Source organism: Muntiacus reevesi, chromosome 18 (genome assembly GCF_963930625.1).
Source record: "Muntiacus reevesi chromosome 18, mMunRee1.1, whole genome shotgun sequence".
Classification (NCBI taxonomy): Eukaryota; Metazoa; Chordata; class Mammalia; order Artiodactyla; family Cervidae; genus Muntiacus; species Muntiacus reevesi.
Window position 1 is genome coordinate 33,870,163 of NC_089266.1, and position 19,341 is coordinate 33,889,503.

At 41.9% G+C, this 19,341-nt stretch overlaps 1 protein-coding gene and 1 non-coding gene across 5 annotated transcripts in view; both read left to right on the top strand.

The window, feature by feature from the left end:
• The window catches only part of MYH10 (myosin heavy chain 10), a 152,723-nt gene that overhangs the window by 36,970 nt on the left and 96,412 nt on the right, over nucleotides 1-19,341 (top strand). For all 4 annotated transcript variants that reach the window (XM_065910010.1, XM_065910011.1, XM_065910008.1 and 1 more), the window contains exons 2-3: nucleotides 1,810-2,185; nucleotides 17,186-17,342. In XM_065910010.1, the coding sequence (XP_065766082.1) occupies nucleotides 1,841-2,185; nucleotides 17,186-17,342 (502 nt within the window). In that variant the 5' untranslated portion in view covers nucleotides 1,810-1,840. The remainder of the gene's footprint in view (nucleotides 1-1,809; nucleotides 2,186-17,185; nucleotides 17,343-19,341) is intronic.
• LOC136150460 (small nucleolar RNA SNORA79) lies at nucleotides 5,461-5,601 on the top strand. Its single transcript, XR_010659880.1, has one exon. It is a non-coding gene; the product is annotated as a small nucleolar RNA SNORA79 (small nucleolar RNA).

A 19,341-nucleotide genomic window follows, 5' to 3' on the forward strand; every position in this document is an offset into this window, starting at 1 on the left:
ATTTCAGTGCCTTCATGAAGCCTGAACTTTGTGCACTGGAGGTTAAGAACCTCTTGATGGGACTTCCCTGGCGGTCCAGTGATTAGGACTCCACGCTTCCACCGCAGGGAGCCCAGGTTTGATCCCTGGTTGAGGAACTGTGGTCCCAAATGTCATGTGGCATGGCCAAAAAAAATAAAGAAAAAAAGAAAAAAGAACCTCTTCACAACCTGGAGTAATTTTGATTTCCCTTGCAGCCTTCCATCTAAGAGTTGGGTAGGTAGGCAGGCATGCAGGCAGAGCTTACCAAATGAGCTTCCCTCATTTGGGGGAGAGGGAGAAATTGGGAGAGTCGGATGGAGGAGCAAGAACAGCTGCTTCCTTGCCTTCTCACATTGATCTGAGTGAGGTTTGTGATAACCTGGAATTTGGCTGGAAAACGACTTAGTACTCCAAGTCATAAGGGAAGTGTTTAATGATGGTATTGGACTCCAGAAAGACACTTGTCAGGCAGGAATGATGAGTCACATCAGAAAGGTGAGTGACAAATGTAAAATTCTGTCACTTGATCCGCAAAGTCAGTCCCACAAGCGTGAAAGGGGAAGCAACTTCAAGGACTGTGCTTGGGCTTTGGCTGACGGCTCCATGTGAGCCAGCAGTGAGCACTCAGTAAACCCCTGAGGTCTTACATACGTTCACTGTAGAAGTCCCAGAAACATGCTCTGCTTTCCCCGCCAGGGCTGAGGCTGTGAACAGTTCCTTTCTCTTCTGCACCGGTCACACCACGTCTGGAATATTCTGTTTGCTTCCGACCCCTCTAAAGGGGTGTAAACACGTGGAGTCTGTTTCGAGGCAAGAGACCAGAGCGGGGGAGTGAGTCCTGGTGCAGGACGGAATGCAGAAGAGGAGCCGGAGGGGAGCAGCTGCAGGCCTGGGAGTGGAGACCTGGACAGCCACCATCACATGCTTGAAAGGCTGGCTGTGACACCAACTCACACACTCACTCTCCGTGGCCTCCCGTGATCACACTGAGATCACGTAGGCCGTGGAGAAGCTGCCGGGGGCTGGCTTAGGGGAATCATAAGAGTGTTGAGTCTGTTGTCTGAAGGGCATCTTCCCAGGTGGCGCAGTGGTAAAGAATTTGCCTGCCAACGCAGGAAACGAAGAAAAACAGGTTCAATCCCTGGGTTGGAAAGATGCTCTGGAGTAGGAAATGGCAACCCACTCCAGTATTCTTGCCTGGAAAACTCGATGGACAGAGGAGCCTGGCGGGCTGCAATCCATGGGGTCGCCAAGAGTGGACGTGTCTGAGTGACTGTGCACACACACACACAGGAGGGGAGGAACGTTCTAGACCTGAGGTTTGCTCCACTGGTAGCCACCGTGCATTTCTGTAGCAACACCCAGGTGGTTGCTGTCATTGCAGCACCACTCCCTGGGGCTTTTATCCTGAATCTCTGTTTTCGTTTTCTTAGTTTTCCTTTCCCGTCTTAACTCCCAGTTTAATTTGTGGCAAGGGTGAAATAGGAGAGGAAGAGAAAAACAGAGTCCAACTGCAACTCTGCTGTTTCCTCCCACTTGTTTTTCAGCCCTCAGTGACTGAGGGTACATCTCGAGTGGTCCTCAGAGAACCAGTCATCATTTATGGTCACCCCTGAAATTTACCTTGGAAACCCAGTTATTGTGGCCCTGGAGGGGGCTGCACCAGCTTCTTCACTCCAAGTTCATGCATTCTATTTACCAGGGCTTTTGTTTTTAAGTTTCTTAGAAGAGTTGTGAACCATGGCTTATTTCTAAATATCTGACTTTGTTTTCCTCCTCTTCTCGTAGAGGCGATTGCCCTTGGAGCTTCCTGTTTACAATGGCACAGAGAACTGGACTCGAAGATCCAGAGAGGTATCTCTTTGTGGACAGGGCAGTCATCTACAACCCTGCCACTCAGGCTGATTGGACGGCCAAAAAGCTAGTGTGGATCCCGTCGGAACGCCATGGCTTTGAGGCAGCTAGTATCAAAGAAGAACGGGGAGATGAAGTTATGGTGGAGTTGGCGGAGAATGGAAAGAAAGCTATGGTCAACAAAGATGATATTCAGAAGATGAACCCACCTAAGTTTTCCAAGGTGGAGGATATGGCAGAATTGACGTGCTTGAACGAAGCTTCTGTTTTACATAATCTGAAGGATCGTTACTATTCAGGACTTATCTATGTAAGTATGCCCTCTAAATAATCATGTGAATTGGTGCCTGGGAATTCATGAAAATCGTACATACTGCCCTAATCAATGTGGAATACTGTCTGTCTGTTTAATATGACTATTTGTATTAAAGATGGGAAGATTGTCCCACGTCTTACTTTGTTTTAAATCTTAATTTTAAATAATCCAGTCTGGATTAAATACACTAAAATGGATTTGAGACTTTTGTGTAGGGGTGCTTTGGAGCCTAATAAGATGGAGAAGAGCTTGTGGCAGAAGGATCAGGGAGCTTAATATGGTAATGAGAGTTGCATTCATGGTGGAATATACACTGGATTTCTAGTGTATACCCGGGGGTGTAAAGAGGCGGGGCTGCAAGTTTAGAGGTTTCAGTGAAGAGCGAGACCAAGGTCATTGGGTACAGGGAAGTGGGAAAGCTGAATGCTGAGGTTTTTAAGAGGAAACAGTTCAGGGTCAGATTGAAGCTGGGGCTGTCCTGTGGTTAGTAGTTGACATATGTCGCAGTCACTGACAATGTTGCTGAGCATATAGAAGTTCCCCGAAATAATAAGGGGTAAGGTCGAGAAGAAATATGCAAGCCCAGATACTGAAAGAATCTAGAAATACGCTTGCTAGAGATATCCTTCAAGCAAAATGTGCTTGAAGGGATGGTAGACACAGGTGGTGGCGTTGGTTTAAAGAAGACAGGGTGCTTAGCAGCAGCGTGGGTGGACCTCGAGATGACCACACTAAATGAAGTCAGTCAGACGGAGGAAGACAAACACCATGTGATATCACTTACACGTGGAATCTAAAATGTGATACGAACTTATCTGCGAAACAAAAACAGACTCGCAGACCTAGAGAACAGGCTTGTGGTTGCCATGGGGGAGAGGTGGAGGAGGGATGATTTGGGAGTTTGAGATTAGTAGATGCAAACTGTCATATAGAGAATGGAAGAACAAGTTCCTACTGTATAGCACAGGGAACTGTATTCCATATCCTTTGATAAACCATAATGAAAAAGAATATGAAAAAGAGTATGTGTGTAGGTACACACTTTTTCAAATTCTTTTACATATACATATATATATGGGAATCACTTTACAGTAGAAATTTACACATTTTAAATCAACTATACTTCAGTAAAGTAAAAGGATAAAGAAGGGATGGTAGATAAAGGTAGATTTAGAAGGAAGAGACGTTGAGAGAAAGGTTTGACATTGTAATGGTCTGAATTTGGGAAACTACTTGAATTTTAGGCAGAGGTAGCGTTTGTACTAATAATTTTCAGGCATAAGTCAGAACTTAAGCAACTCAGAGGTCATTTTCCCACAGAATTATTTTATTTAGTGGATATGTACTGAGCACCTACTATGTTCTACCCTGAATATTCATTGGAAGGACTGATGCTGAAGGCTCGATACTTTGGTCACCTGATGTAAAGAGCTGACTCATTGGAAAAGACCCTGATACTGGGACAGATTGAGAGCAGGAGGAGACGGGGGTGGCACAGGATGAAATGGTTGGATGACTCAAAGGACATGAGTTTGAACAAACTCTGGGAGATAGGAAAGGACAGGGAAGCCTGGCATGCTGCAGTTCATGGAGTCATAGAGTCAGACATGGCTTAGTGACTGAACAATAGCTATGTTCCAGGTGCTGGAGAGAGTGCAGAGAACAGGCCAGGCCAATCCCTGCCTTCGTGATATTTCCTTATAAGGAAATAAAACAGGACTATGGAGATGGCGTTCCCCCATGAGTATGGGAAGGATTCTGAGAAGGTAGCATTTGAGCTGGAATCTGGCTGCTAGGAAGGAGTTTGCCATGGGTGCATCGGAGAGGGAATAGTTCATTCATGACTTTTGCCAGAGTGGTTTGAATCAAGCCTGATGGTCTCTTTTATTTTTTCTCTGTGAGTTAGGATGCAAAGTAAGAGTAAGAGGCACCAGGGTTGGGTAGGTGGCTTGAGGAGAACGGGGATGCCTTGGAAAAGGGAGGAAGCAAAGGATAAGAAAACAGTTGGAGAGCAGCGTTGGGGATCCAATGGAGACTGAGCAGCAGAGTATATTTTTGTCTGGAGAGAGGGAGTGAGAAAACTGCGAGATGCAGGGATTGTGGTCAGATCATAATGTTGAGATCAGAGAGGTGGATCCATTTTGGATGATCCCCTGTGCAGTGAATTGTGAAGGGTTGGAAATGCGGGGACACAGCCAAAAAGGTGAGGAGCACTGCCCCGAGAACAGGAGTCTTTCTTCACCTTGACTCCCCCTGACCCCCTGACTGTACTGAGGGGTGGGAGGCTGTGGGTAAAAGCAAAGGATGAAGGGAAAGACAGTTTGGTTTATTGTAGCTATTCCTCATGACAGTTCTAAGACTTTACAAGTATCTTTTATTGAGTTTGACTTATTTCCAGCTTGATTTAGGGACAACATAAGTGAATTATCTTGAATTTCTTCTCAAAGCGTGGCCGCATGGTCTTTACAAAAGGAGAATCTGAGTTTTTTAAGAAGTTCTAGGGTCTCAAGAGAGGTGAGGGTTTGGAGGATAGTTAGCGGGGTGAAGAAAAGGTTCCTACAGTAGATTCATATTGGAGCACTTGACTCTAAAGAAACCTGCTAAGGAATGGGGCTGTGGGTGGCCATGATTGCTAAGCATTGAGTGAAAGGTGTGTTGGGCTTTGAAATTTACCAGGCAGTTGAAATTGATCAGTTGAGGTACCATGATACAGACACTATAATAGCTTGGCTGGGACCTTTGGGATATATTTCTATAGATAAGATACAATGTAAGGTACTTAGGTTACTAACAGGTTTGGTTATGTTACTTCCTTATATCTTTAATCTCCCCAACATCCAGCTCTTCTAGTCATTAATTTTCATTTTCTTTCCTAATAAAATCATTTAAAAACTGCGAATGTCATCTCTACTGACTTTTTAGCTTTGTTTGTCGTTGTTCAGTCGCCAGGTCGTATCCAACTCTTTTGCAACCCTGTGGACACATACCCTTCACAGATTTTGATGTGTAATGTTTTTGTTGTTCAATTCTAAATATTTTCTAACTTCTTTCTTCTTCAACCTGTGAACCATTTAAAAGTGTACCTAAACGTTGGTTTTTAAGTTATCTTTTCTTGTTACTGATTTTTAAGTTAATTTCATTTTAGTCAAAGAATATAGTCCACATAGTATTTATCATTCCTTGCTTTTGTTGAGACTTGCCGCCTGTAGCACACTCTCAGTCATATTTATGAGCGTTCTGTATGTTTGTAAAGAACGCATGTTCTTTTTTGATGGCTCTATTCTCACTGCATGGAGCCTTAAGTAGTGGGATTTTAGTCCATCATATATCTAAACTGACTTGTCTTCACTCAGGGCACCATGGGTTAGCTGTCTGTTAGTGCCTTTTGATTTTTGCAGACTCAAACAATTGGAAAAAAAAGAATGTGTATTCTGTTTCTGTTGGGTGTGGAGTTGTATATGTGACCATTAGACTAAGCTTTTTAACTGTGTAAACTTTACTAATTTTTTTTCCTCTTGGTCTGTGTGTTATTGAGAAGTGTCTTAAAAACTCGCAGTGTGTTTAATCAAACTTACATACATATTCCTTTAAAATATAGTTTAGTTTTGCCTGTTGATGAATTTTTATGAGTGAATGTCTTAATATACTCCTTTTTGTGTCTGTCTTTTTTTCTTTTGCTCAGAATTATATTTTTCAGATTCACTCATGTTACTTTGTGTTAATGTAACTCAGTAGTTCTCAAAGGTGTTCTATAGACTCCTGGGGCTTTTTTAAGACCCTTTTGTGACATCCTTGAGGTCAAAACCATGTTTGTGATTATCAAAGACTTTATTTGCCCCTTCACTGTTGACAGTGATACTGACGGTGCAGAAGCCATGGTGAGGAAAACTGCTGACACCTTATCACGGATGAAGGCAGTAACCCCATACTGTCCTGGTAGTTGTGCTGATCTAGTTTTGTTCAAGAACGTCCTTGATAAAGCAGGAGAAATGATAGGTTTTATTAAATCTCAGCTATTGGGAACGCATTTTTTAATATTCTTTGTGATTAAATGATAAGTATGCACAAAACACTTCTGCATATTGAACTAGGATGGTTGCTTTGAAGAAAGGCATGTATGTAGAGCTATATGAGTTGCAAGCTAAACTTGCCATTTTTTTTTTAATAGAATGCCATTTTTATTTGATAGAATGACTGGTAGATAATCTATGGTTAATTGACACCAGGGTACTTGGCCAGACATTTTCTTGAAAATGAACAGGGACTTCCTAGGTGGTCCAGTGGTTAAGACTGCACCTCAAGTTCAGGGGATGTGGGTTCCAACCCTGGTTGGGAAGGTAAGGTCCCACACACTGTGTATGGTGGGGTCAAAAGAAGAAAAGAAAATGAACAGAGTGAGTCTGACACTTCAAAGAAAACAATTGAATATATTTGTCAATAATGATAAAATTTGATTTTCCACATGAAAATTAAAAGTTGCATCTGCCACTGAATTTAATACCTTGTCAAACATAAAACCTTTCTGATGAGGTAGATGGCAATATTAATGAATATTTTTTTTTTTTTTTTTTATAATGTCATATAGTGTGAGATGTTATCATTTGGAAGACTTGTATAATTCATTGAGCCAAAGTTTTCCAAATGTTGTTTACATGGTGTTACAAAATCATGCCTGGGTAAAAGATTCGTTCAGCATCCAAGTTCAGCCAGTGACTTTGATGTGACAGAGTATGGGAAGTTCACTGACAGGGTGTTCGATGTTACATTGCATCTCATTTTTGAGAAATTCTCACTTGTTGAGTTTTGGTGTAGTATCAGAGAGAAATATCTATAACTACATGAGAAGACTGCTAAACTACTCCTCCCTTTTCAAATTAAATATCAGTGTAAAACTAATTTCATGTATTTCAGTCAAAACAACACAAATAGATTGAATGCTGAAACAGAATGTTGAATGTTTTCTATTAAGAAAATTGAGTGTTTTCTATTAAGCCAGACAACAAAAGATTTGCAAATAAAAAACAGTGCTACTCTTCTTGCTTTTGTTTTGGAAAACAAAAGGTTATTTTTTCCTAAAAATATTATTTTTATTTTTAAACAAATACATACATGTTAAAAAACCCAGTTTATTGATATTTGTGTATTTATATAAAAATATATAATACAGAAGATTTGGGAGATCTTTAACAGTTTCTAAGAGTCATCAGGAAAGATACACCCATCTGAATACAGAGTTCCAAAGAATAGCCAGAAGAGATAAGAAGGCCTTCCTCAGTGATCAGTGCAAAGAAGTAGAGGAAAACAACAGAATGGGAAAGACCAGAGATCTCTTCAAGAAAATTAGAGATACCAAGGGAACACTTCATGCAAAAATGGGCTCAATAAAGGACAGAAATGGTATGGACCTAACAGAAGCAAAAGATGTTAAGAAGAGGTGGCAAGAATACACAGAAGAACTGTACAAAAAAAGATCTTCATGACCCAGATAATCACAATGGTGTGATCACTCACCTAGAGCCAGACATCCTGGAATGTGCAGTCAAGTGGGCCTTAGGAAGCATCACTACGAACAAAGCTAGTGGGTGTGATGGAATTCCAGTTGAGCTATTTCAAATACTGAAAGATGATGCTGTGAAAGTGCTCCACTCAATATGCCAGCAAATTTGGAAAACTCAGCAGAGGCCACAGGACTGGAAAAGGTCAGTTTTCATTCCAGTCCCAAAGAAAGGCAATGCCAAAAATGCTCAAACTACCGCACAGTTGCACTCATCTCACACGCTAGTAAAGTAACGCTCAAAATTCTCCAAGCCAGGCTTCATCAATACGTGAACCGAGAACTTCCAGATGTTCAAGCTGGTTTTAGAAAAGGCAGAGGAACCAGAGATCAAATTGCCAATATCCGCTGGATCATTGAAAAAGCAAGAGAGTTCCAGAAAAACATCTGTTTCTGCTTTATTGACTATGCCAAAGCGTTTGACTGTGTGGATCACAATAAACTGGAAAATTCTGAAGGAGATGGGAATACCAGACCACCCAACCTGCCTCTTGAGAAACCCGTATGCAGGTCAAGAAGCAACAGTTAGAACTGGACATGGAACAACAGACTGGTTTCAAACAGGAAAAGGAGTACATCAAGGCTGTATATTGTCACCCTGCTTATTTAACCATATGCAGAGTACATCATGAGAAATGCTGGGCTGGAAGAACCACAAGCTGGAATCAAGATTGCAGGGAGAAATATCAATAACCTCAGATATGCAGATGGCACCACCCTCTTGGCAGAGAGTGAAGAGGAACTAAAAAGCCTCTTGATGAAAGGGAAAGAAGAGAGTGAAAAAGTTGGCTTAAAGCTTAACATTCAGAAAACTAAGATCATGGCATCTGGTCCCATCACCTCATGGGAAATAGATGGAGAGACAGTGGAAACAGTGTCAGACTTAATTTTTTTGGGCTCCAAAATCACTGCAGATGGTGACTGCAGCCATGAAATTAAAAAATGCTTACTCCTTGGAAGGAAAGTTATGACTAACCTAGATAGCATATTAAAAAGCAGAGACATTACTTTGACAACAAAGGTCCGTCTGGTCAAGGCTATGTTTTCTCCAGTGGTCATGTATGGATGTGAGAGTTGGACTGTGAAGAAAGCTGAGCACCGAAAAATTGATGCTTTTTAACTGTGGTGTTGGAGAAGACTCTTGAGAGTCCCTTGGACTGCGAGGAGATCCAACCAGTCCATCCTAAAGGAGATCAGTCCTGGGTGTTCATTGGAAGGACTGATGTTGAAGCTGAAACTCCAGTACTTTGGCCACCTGATGCGAAGAGTTGACTCATTGGAAAAGACCCTGATCCTGGGAGGGATTGGGGGCAGGAGGAGAAGGGGACGACAGAGGATGAGATGGCTGGATGGCATCACTGACTCGATGGGCATGAGTTTGGGTAGACTCCGGGAGTTTGTGATGGACAGGGAGGCCTGGCATGCTGCGATTCATGGGGTCACAAAGAGTCGGACACGACTGAGAGACTGAACTGAACTGAACTGAAGAGTCATCAAATGCCCGGACTATAAAAGTTCAAGTATTTTGTTCATTTTTGTGGAATGTAATGTTCCAGTGTAAGATTTTTGTCCCGATTTATTTATCCTCTCAACTGATTTTGAACATTTCTCCCGTCTTCCACCCCCCCTACCCCCCCCAGTTTGGGGCTATTGCAAACATTGCTTCAATGAACAGCTTTGGTCATACCCTGGTACATGGCTTTGTATAAGGTATATAACCAGGAGTGGAATTTCTGGGTGACATAGGACATGCATATCCTTAACTCATATCTTGAGCATTTCTAGATAATACCTGAATAGATTCCATCAGGAAACACATGACCCTCTAAATAGGTATTCGGCACATTTGATAAGGGGAGGATTTACAAACATGTGAATAGAGTTGAGAAAACAGATGCAGAAATGTTGAGTATCCTGTCACTAGTGATGGCTGAGAGCCGTGGACCCACCTTGATCTTTAAAGAAACAAAGAGCTGGTACCTCGATTAGGAGAGGATGCTTTGTGGAGAGGGCCTCCTGGTGGAAATTGTGACCGCCTTCAGAGGGGACCTGACCCACTGGCCTGGGGGGTAAACATCCTGGCTTCATTCTCCCCCAACCCTCAGTCTCCTGCTGCCTGACTCAGAGAAGGGAATTTGATGATATATTTCTTAGAGTCAGTCTCAGTTCTATTTGGAAGTGAATTTAGTGTATGGTATAAGGTAGGGGCAAGGTTTAATTTTTTTCCCCCAAATGTCTATTCAGTTAGCCCAGTGCCATTTATTGAAACACAAGTCTCTCTCCACAGCACTGAAGTGTCACCTCTATCATAAATCAGGTGCTCACAAATGTGTGCTTGACTTCCTGTTCTGTTTCATGGGTCTGTTATGCCCATCCTTGGGCTGATGTCACATTATCTCAATTATTACAGCTTTATACTGTGTCTTATGGGCTTCCCAGATGTGCTAGTGATAAAAAACCCACCAGCCAGTGCAGGAGACTGTAAGAGATGTGTGTTCGATCCCCAGGTGGGGAAGATCCCTTGGAGGAGGGCGTGGCAGCCCACTCTGATACTCTTGCCTGTAGAATCCCATGGACAGAGGAGCCTGGCAGGCCACAGTGCATAGGATTGCAGAGTCAGACACGCCTGAAGCGACTTTGCACACAGACAATATGTCTTGGAATCCAGTATAGTAAACCCTCATTTTTGTTCTTTGAGATTGTTTTGGTTGTTAGGTCCTTTGCATTTCAGTATAATTTTAGAACCCTCTTGTCAGTTTTTCATACACATAAAACCTGATTGGAATTTTGATTGGATTTTTGCTGATTCTGTAGATCAGCTTAGAGGAGAAATGAGATCTCTACAGTATCTGTTCCTCTAGTTCTTTTTTATTAGTTCTTAATCTTTCACAATATGTTTTAGGTTTTGTACATCCTTTATTGGATTTATTTTTAGGTATTTAATTTTTTATGCTATTTAAGTGGTGTTTTACATGTTGTTTTTAAATTGTTACCGTGAGGTAGGAATGTTGCCATGTTTTTACAGTTAACTTTTATATATTTGACTTTATATTCACCAACCTTACTAAATTTATTTATTGATTGTAACAGTTTTGTTGAAGATTCTTATGGATATTGAGTACACTCATGTTGTCTGCAAATGACAGTTTTATTTTTTCCTTTCTAATTCTTATACATTGCTTTATTGCATTGTCTAAGAAGTTCAGTAAATGTTCGCTGAAAGTTATTGGAGGCATCTTTGTATCAGAAAGTTGTCAGTATTTTCACTACTAAGAATGATTTATTTTGTTTTGAATATTCTTTTATCCGATTCAGGAAAGTTTCCTTCTATTGCTAGTTTTTGTTCTGCATGGATGAGTTTTTTTAAATACTGTGTACATGCCCAGTCTCATCCAACTCTTTGTAACCCTATGGACTGTAGTCTGCTGGGCTCTTCTGTCCATGGAATTTTCCAGGCAAGAATCCTGGAGTGGATTGCCATTTTCTACGCCATTTTAAATACTGACTGAGTGTTAATTTATCAAATGTTTTTCCAGCTTCTGATCAGATGATAGTGTGATTTTTCTGGTTATTTGGTTATTGTGGTGAATCTTATACTGTATTTTTTTAGTGGTAGACTAACCTGGCAAGGACCAATGTTCTATATATATATGTTACTGGATTCCTAGATTTTGTTTGCTAATATTTTGTGTAGAATTTTTGTATTTATATTCATAAAGGAGATTGACTGAAAATTTTCCTTTCTTATAATGTCCTTGTCATGTTTTGCTGTCAAAATTATGCTGGCTTTATAAAATGAATCTGGGAATATTTTATCTTTGTATTTTCTGTGGAAGAGTTTGAATAGTATTGATGTTATTTCATTTAAAAATAATGATATAGTTTCCTTTGTGGGGAAGCTCTTCTTTCATAGTTATTGAATTTTTCAGATTAAAGACTTTGGGTAACAGTTTTGATAATTGAGTTTTTCTAGGAATTTGTGTATTTCATCTAAATTTTCAAATTAATTCGCCTGATGTTGTTCCTAATAACCCTCTTTTCTCCTGTAGGATTTGCTGTGATGTTCTCTTGCATTCCCAATACTGACCATCTGTTTTACCCTTTATAAAATGAGTCTTACCAGAGGCTTATCAATTTTACTAATTTCATTCATGTCTTTTAATTACTTGAGCCTATGATTGTCTAAGATACAAGATACAAGGGCAATAAAAGTAGACTCATAGGAGACCCACATATTATCCTGGATTTTGGTTATAACCGTTGCCTTTGTGCCAGTTACTGTACATGAGAGGTTGCAGAGGTAATCTGAGGCTCTGGATGACCTCACGCTCTGGGCAGGCAGTTAGATCAAGGGGAACCAGTTGCTCGGGGGTTTACCTCGCTCCCTCCCTGGCTTTGGGCTGGTCTATTTCCAGTACCCTCTGACCTCTCAGGGTACACCAGTTAGGGTCCCAGCTGAAGGCCTGGGATGTCTACCCTCCTCCTGGGTGGCCTTTTTTTTTTTTTTTTAAAGAAACAAGGTCTGTTGTGATGTATAGTTTCCCATAGTCTGGATTCTGTTGATTGCATTCCCGTGGTGCCTCCTATAAACTGGATGCAGAGACTTGATCACATTCGGATTCCAGAGGCACAGGATGCTGGCTGTCTCATTTCACGGTGCTGAGATGGATCAGTGAGTCAGTTTGGGCTTTGTCAGCCTGATTCCTGTTTTAGGAGTGTCTGCCCTTCCTGAAGGGTTTTAGCACCTATGATGGGCACTGTCCTGATCCATCATTTCATTAGGAAGCCAAATGGTGATAATTTAATGTCATTCCTCCTATGTTTATTGGCTTGATGAATTCTTTATTAACTCACTGTGTATTACCTGCCCCGCTCCCGCACACACACAGTTTTCTTCAAGTTTATTTTTGATTATTGTTCTTTTTATAGAATTTTGGGTTTTTTCCCCCCAAGGAGCGATAATGATTAATATTTAATAATCTTTTCTGTGCTCTTCATATTCATCTTTAATTTATTCAATTTAGCTTTCATATTTGTCAAATTATTTTTATCTCTGTACCTCCTTTTTCTTCTATTATCTACCTTTGTTGTGTCTTTCTTTAAGAGTCCACATCATACTCCATTCTGTTGTAGCCATAAACGTATTTCTTCAAGTTTTCTTGCAGCTTATTTTTAGAGAATGTCCAGAGGTCATTTCTCTCTCTGAATATTCTGGATGATGAACTTTCCCTCATTATGTAGGGTTGTTGTTGTTGTTGTTGTTTTTAAACTGTGCTGTGTTGTAAGTTGGTAAGCTTTCTGACCCCATGGGCTGTAGCCCTCCAGGGTCCTCTGTCCATGGGATTTCCCAGGCAGGAGTACTGGAGTGGGTTGCCATTTCCTTCTCCACGGGATCTTCCTGCCCCACGGATCGAGTCTCCACATTGGCAGGCGGTTTCTTTTCCACTAAGCCACATGTGAATTTCATCCAGGTGTGGTGTTTGCAGATGGTGTGAGTTACTTGTTCTTTCTTCTCTTCCTTTCCTCTCAGGTGGATGTATGATTTATTCTGAGGGCTGTGGTTGGGGTGGAGGTTTGTGTGATGCTCCCAGTTCAGTGCCCTGTCTCTAATAGGAGACTGTCGTATCTGCTCCGTTGCACTGGCATCTCTACCTCCCTTGGTTTTCTGGTTCTGTAATCCTTCAAAGCTTCAAAGTAATAATGTATATGTGTATCCCTGCTTTCTTAAACTGAGGCCCAGCCCTAAAGGATGAGTAACATTTCCCAATACTGGATAGATGATGGATGTTCTAAGCAGAGTGATCAGCATATAGAGAAGCCTGGAGGCATAAAAGCAGCATCAGTTCAGTTCAGTTGCTCAGTCATGTCCAACTCTTTGTGACCCCATGGAGTGCAGCATGCCAGGCTTCTGTCCATCTCCAGCTCAGCTGCATAGGGTGCTGAAAAATTAATGAGTCTTTTTTGTGTGCTAGTATTTTGTATGTCTCTTTTTGGTTGTTGTTCAGTCAGTAAGTCCTGTCCGATTCTCTGCGACCCCAAGGACTGCAGCACACCAGGCTTCCCTGTCCTTTACCATCTCCTGGAGTTTGCTCAGATTCGTGTCCGTTGAGTCAGTGATGCTATCTAATCATTTCATCTCCTGCCACCCCCTTCACCTTAATAACTGTTACTTGCTGTCCTAAAGTGTGTACCAGCTTCTTCAAGCCTTTGCAGTTTTTCAAAATGTTCTCATGACTTTAGGATTTCAGTGTTTCTGAATATTCACTAGGCATTCATTCTCCTGGGCTCCCCTATTGTAATGAATCTCCTTTTAACATGCCGCAGTCTTAATATGTTGAAGAGGGATTCATTATCTTTCCCCACAAGTCAAATGATTTTTCCTATCCACCCATAACTTTTCCATTCTCTGAAGCTTGGTGACCTTGGAGTCAACTTTAATACACGCCTTGAATGGATTTCTCTAGTCAGAGTTCTGAGTGCTATTGAGTTTTTAGTCTACTTTCTTCATGACTCATTTCTGCTCTTTTTAAAAAAAAATAATTTATTTATTTTTGACCATGAAACGCGGCATATGGGATCTTAGTTTCCTGACCAGGGATCAAACCTGTGCCCCCTGCATTGGGAGCGCTGAGTCTTAATCACTGGACCACCAGGAAGGTGTCCGCTGCTCCATCTTTGTCTTGCTTTTCTCTCCTGCAAGCCTGTTACTGTGCCTGGAGACACCTCCACCTTCTGCTTCCCACCTCTTGCCTCTTCAGGCTCTCCTCCATGTGGCTGCCAGATTTATACTGTGTGAGGAATGCCTCTTCCCTTCCATCACTTCTCCCCAGAGCCCCAGATAGCTAATCACCTGGAGAGGACAGAATCTCAGTGCTGCCGTTTGCCTGTCTAGGCTCTTCCCTCTCACCTTCCACAGAACAGATCATTGTCAGCCACACTACCCTTCACTCTGCCCCGGTGTACCCTCCGAGCTTACTGTTTTAATAGGAATTTCTTTATCCTTCATTTTGACCTAGTTGTCTTTATTTATTTATTTTTCTAGTTGTCTTTAAAAAGAATATCAGTGACCCTCTGGGCCTGGACTTTGCGCCTGGCTTTACTGTTTCTGACAAGGTGGCCATAGGCTTATTGCTTGTTCTGCTCCAGAGTTTTCTCTACTGCAAAGACCTGTGCATCTTTTTCTTTTTGTATCACTCTTTTTAATACCTTATATTGTGTCTTGTTTAATGTATCTTTATTGTGTTCATCCCTAGAGTGTATCGTTCTTAAAGGTGCTTAACATCTTGTGTGTGTATTCAAACAGTAATGAAGCCTACTTTGAACTTGAGGTCTCCAGAGAGATGATTTTAACATCCCCATCACTCTTCTTCCATGTGCCTTGGGGAAGACCAAAGTGCAGTGATCAGTTAATGCAGGAGCCCGGCATTTGAGCTAATTTCAAGATAGAAATTTAGCTCTTTAAGCACCTCAGTTTAGTATCTTCACTTAAACCTCTGTCACTGCTCCTCTTTGGCAAACATAAAATACTGATGATTATTCCATCTTGTTTTTTGATGACTTAATCATATTTGTGAGACTTACTCATCTATAATCCTAGTTCTCAGAAAAGCCTCCACCACATGGTAGACACACATGCTGGAATGATCTCTGATTACAAATGTCATTGTTAGGATCTGTTAGCATACTGTACATGCTATGGGATGTTAAACTGAATTTGCACATTTTAACTTCCTTTGAGTTCTTGTTCTCATTTTGGGCTAGTCTGCAATTATTTGCCTCTTACAAATGAAAGTGCAGTGTAACTTCACGATAGAGATATCATCTCATTTTTGAATAAAAAAATAGATGTTTATATATTACAATTCATTGAGATGTAGTTATGATTTGTCAAATTTACTGTGTGTAAATAAAACTCAGTAAAAAAATTTAAATGTTAAGGTTGCCTCTTAGTTTTCTCGCCATTAATAAAATCTGTTTTTAATCATCTCTTGTTTCCTTTTTGTCCTGGTGGGTGGCAGAGAGAGGCTGGGCTAGTCAGACTAGAGACGTGTTGGTGAAAGGTGTCAGGGTGCTGGGTGCAAGGGCTGAGAGCCAGCCCTGCATCTTGGAGTGTGATGCTGGACGTGAGAAAGCCAGAGGCTGCAGACCCAGCGGTCAGCTAGGGAGGGGCAGGTAATTACTGTGGCCTCGGGCAAACAGGGAGGGTGTCCATCTGGTCAGTTCAGAAGTCAGGCCAAATCGGTGAGCTCAGGCAGGGCCCTTGCTGGCCTTTTGTTTTAGTCCCAAGCACTAATCTAGGTAGGAAGTGCATTCCATCTTGTGTTGGGAGGGAAGCAAAGATAAAGAATAGCTAGAGGGGTGGTTCTGATCGCTTCAACCGCCCCCCCCCCCCGCCCCAAACGTTTCCTTTCAGCATCATTAACTGCCGCATTCAGAGCAGCGGGATCTCAACAGTGCCCCCTGGTGGCCACTGTCAAGGGTTTCAGCCTTTCTAAACTGCTGATGGTTAAAAGCCCCTCCGTGCTCCATGAGGGGGGCGAGCATCATCGGTCTTCAGCCTTTTCTAGGGTCCTCTCACCTTTAGACTTAGAATCACCCAAAGTAAAGGGTCTGGTTTCCAGTGCAGCTGAGGTGCGTTCAGCCCCGCCAGGACCAGAGAGTCTGGCAGCAGTCCTAACCGCTCTTGTTTTTCCATAATTCCCAGAGTCAGTTCTCAGAAATCATTCTGTGTGAATTTAACAACAACAAAAAAAAACGAAGGCAAAAATGCACCTACTATTAATTCTGAGTAATGATTACCCTACTGATGAGGAGGGTTTTTATCTTCTTAGACTTGTGACTCTCAAAAATTATTGAGGGCCTCCAAAGAGCTGTTTATGTGGATTATTTTTAATGACATTTACTGTGTTTAGAAATTAAATATTTTAAATGTTTATCACCTCATTTAAAAATAAACCTGTAACAAGTTGACATAAATTATTTTTATGAAAAAAATCTATATTTTCCAAAAAATATCATTGATATTATACCCAAATTTGACCATGAGTATTTTCTTGAAGATGAATTGCAATGTGGAATCTGAAACCACCATGATGGACTTTTCATACCTTGTACACTTTTTGAGAGAATGAATTTGAAAAAGCAAATGACATGCTGTTTGAATAATGACCCTATAAAGCCATGAAGCATTTATTATTATTTCCATTTGACAGATGAGGGAATTGAATCTAAGGAAATACCATTTAGCAATCGCATCTGTGGGAGAACCGCTTGTGGTTTGGAATTGCCCGTTACGGGCTAGATTTAATTTCAGGGATAGATTAATTATGCAAATGATAAAGATCCTCTGTTCACATTACTGTGTGGTTTGTCTCCTGATTGGACCCTACCTGGTACATGCAGTAGTTTTTAATACTGTATCTTATTTTTATCTGTTCTAGACCTACTCTGGACTCTTCTGTGTAGTCATAAATCCTTACAAGAACCTTCCAATTTACTCTGAGAATATTATTGAAATGTACAGAGGGAAGAAGCGTCACGAGATGCCTCCACACATCTACGCTATATCAGAATCTGCTTACAGATGCATGCTTCAAGGTAACTGGAAATGTTTACGATGCCGAATACTGAGTTTCTTAAATGTAGCCTGGGTTTTTGTTTTTGTTTTTTTAATGTCTCAGCCTTGTCTTTTTTTTTTTAACCTTTTTTTAAAAAATTATTTTTTGTCTGTGCTGGGTCATCGTTGCTGCACAGGCTTTTCTCTCGTTGTGGCAGGTGGGGGCTCCTCTATGTTGCAACGTGTGGGCTTCTTTCTGCAGTGGCTTCTCTTGTTGCAGAGCACAGGCTCTAGGTGTGCGGGCTTCAGTAGCACTCAGACTCGGTAGTTGCAGTTCCCGAGTTCTAGAGTACAGGCTTAGTCATTGTGGTATGCAGGCTTAGTTGCCCGGCACATGGGATCTTCCCAGACCTGGGATCAAACCCAGATCTCCTGTACTGGCAGGCGGATTCTTTACCACTGAGCCACCAGGGAAGCCCTATCTCAGTCTTCTCTACAGAGGGCTTTAAGTTTTTTTTTTTTTCTTTTAAAGATTAAAAGAAAACTAATAGATGTTTATTGTAGGAAAATTGTGAATTTTTAAGGTTAGGCTGGGTAACACGGCTGTTTTCAATAGGCAGTCGGTAAGTATGCTTGTTGCTTCATAAATGCATCATGTTAGTTTTTATGTTTAAAAGCGTCTAGTTTTCCTGTACTTTTCAACTCTACCACAGGCCAGTATAATCAAAACTCTCTGGCTCTCAAGAGCCAAGAAAGAAGTGATAGTTTTGAAAGAGTTGACCAGAGCTCAAGAGAGTCTTGAGTCTTGAGACTGAGAGGGCTCCCTGAGTGCCAGGCAGGGATCCTGGAAGGAGACCCGTGCTGGGTCTCACGTAGCGTGGTGTGGACAGGCCACAGTCATGTGATCCCCACGGAGTCAATGGGCTCAGACTTCGCACTTGCAGTCCTATGAGTTAGAAGCTGAACCCAGCAATTCTGAGACCTGTGCCTGGTACAGAACCATGCGAGGGGCCCAAAGACTACCGACACTCTGGGCTCCCTGGGTGTCACTCCTCCTTCTTGGACCCTGATGCCCCCTCATGGCCATCCACCCCATCAAGCTTCCGTTCAGCAGCAGCCCTCACTGCTACTGACATGTTGACCTAGACACACCTAAACGCAAGTTCTGCTGTGACGGTAGTTGCCGGAGCCACCGTGAATATCTAGGATCTGAGATTCTGCTCTCTCCCTGGATTCTTAGAATGAAATCCACATCTCCTTGGCCTTCAGTTTTCCCAGCCACGTCTTTCTTTCTGTAAAGCTCTCTTTTCATTTTTCCTTAGGTAACTCCCACTCTGTGATGTGCAAACCTCCCTACCTATTCAGCGTCTGCATCGAATGTTTTCTTTCCCTCCGGGCTTTAACTGAAACCTGGCTTTCCCCTGCAGTGGCTCCTGCACTCAGACCCTGTGCACTGGGAGGCGAGGTCACTGTCTTTACTCCCAGGGCGTCTGCTGGACCGTTAACTACTCTTCACTCCTTGAAAATACTGCCCCTCCTCTGCCTGCCCTCATCACTGTAGCATCTTTCTTCTGGGGCCCCCTCATCCCTCCTCCTCACCTCATTATTTGGTTGGTCTGGCCCCCGACATGTCATTTCTTCTCTCCCTCAAGGCCTGACATAACCCTGTGTTACTTCCTAGTTTCTCGTTAGCAGCCAACCCCTCGATCTCGCAGATCCTTAATCTTCCTCTCTTCTCACTTATACTGCTGACACCCTAGACTTTGCCACCTTCTGAAATGACCTTATTTTTCAAATAGTATTTCAGAAATTCTATTGCAAAATCCTTCCGTCTTGGCAGTTCACTCAGCAAGTCTCCTGACTGTGTTCTTTGACTGTTTAGATCTCAGGGTCCATGTGTTGTTCTGCTTTACCCTGTGTATTATCAGTACTGCCTTAGCTTTCTTCCTCATATAGTTTGGATTTCATAGTATCATTTCAGCCATCTTTGTCAGTATCCTATATCTGTCCCTTTGCTCTTTTGTTATACTTTAAAAAAAT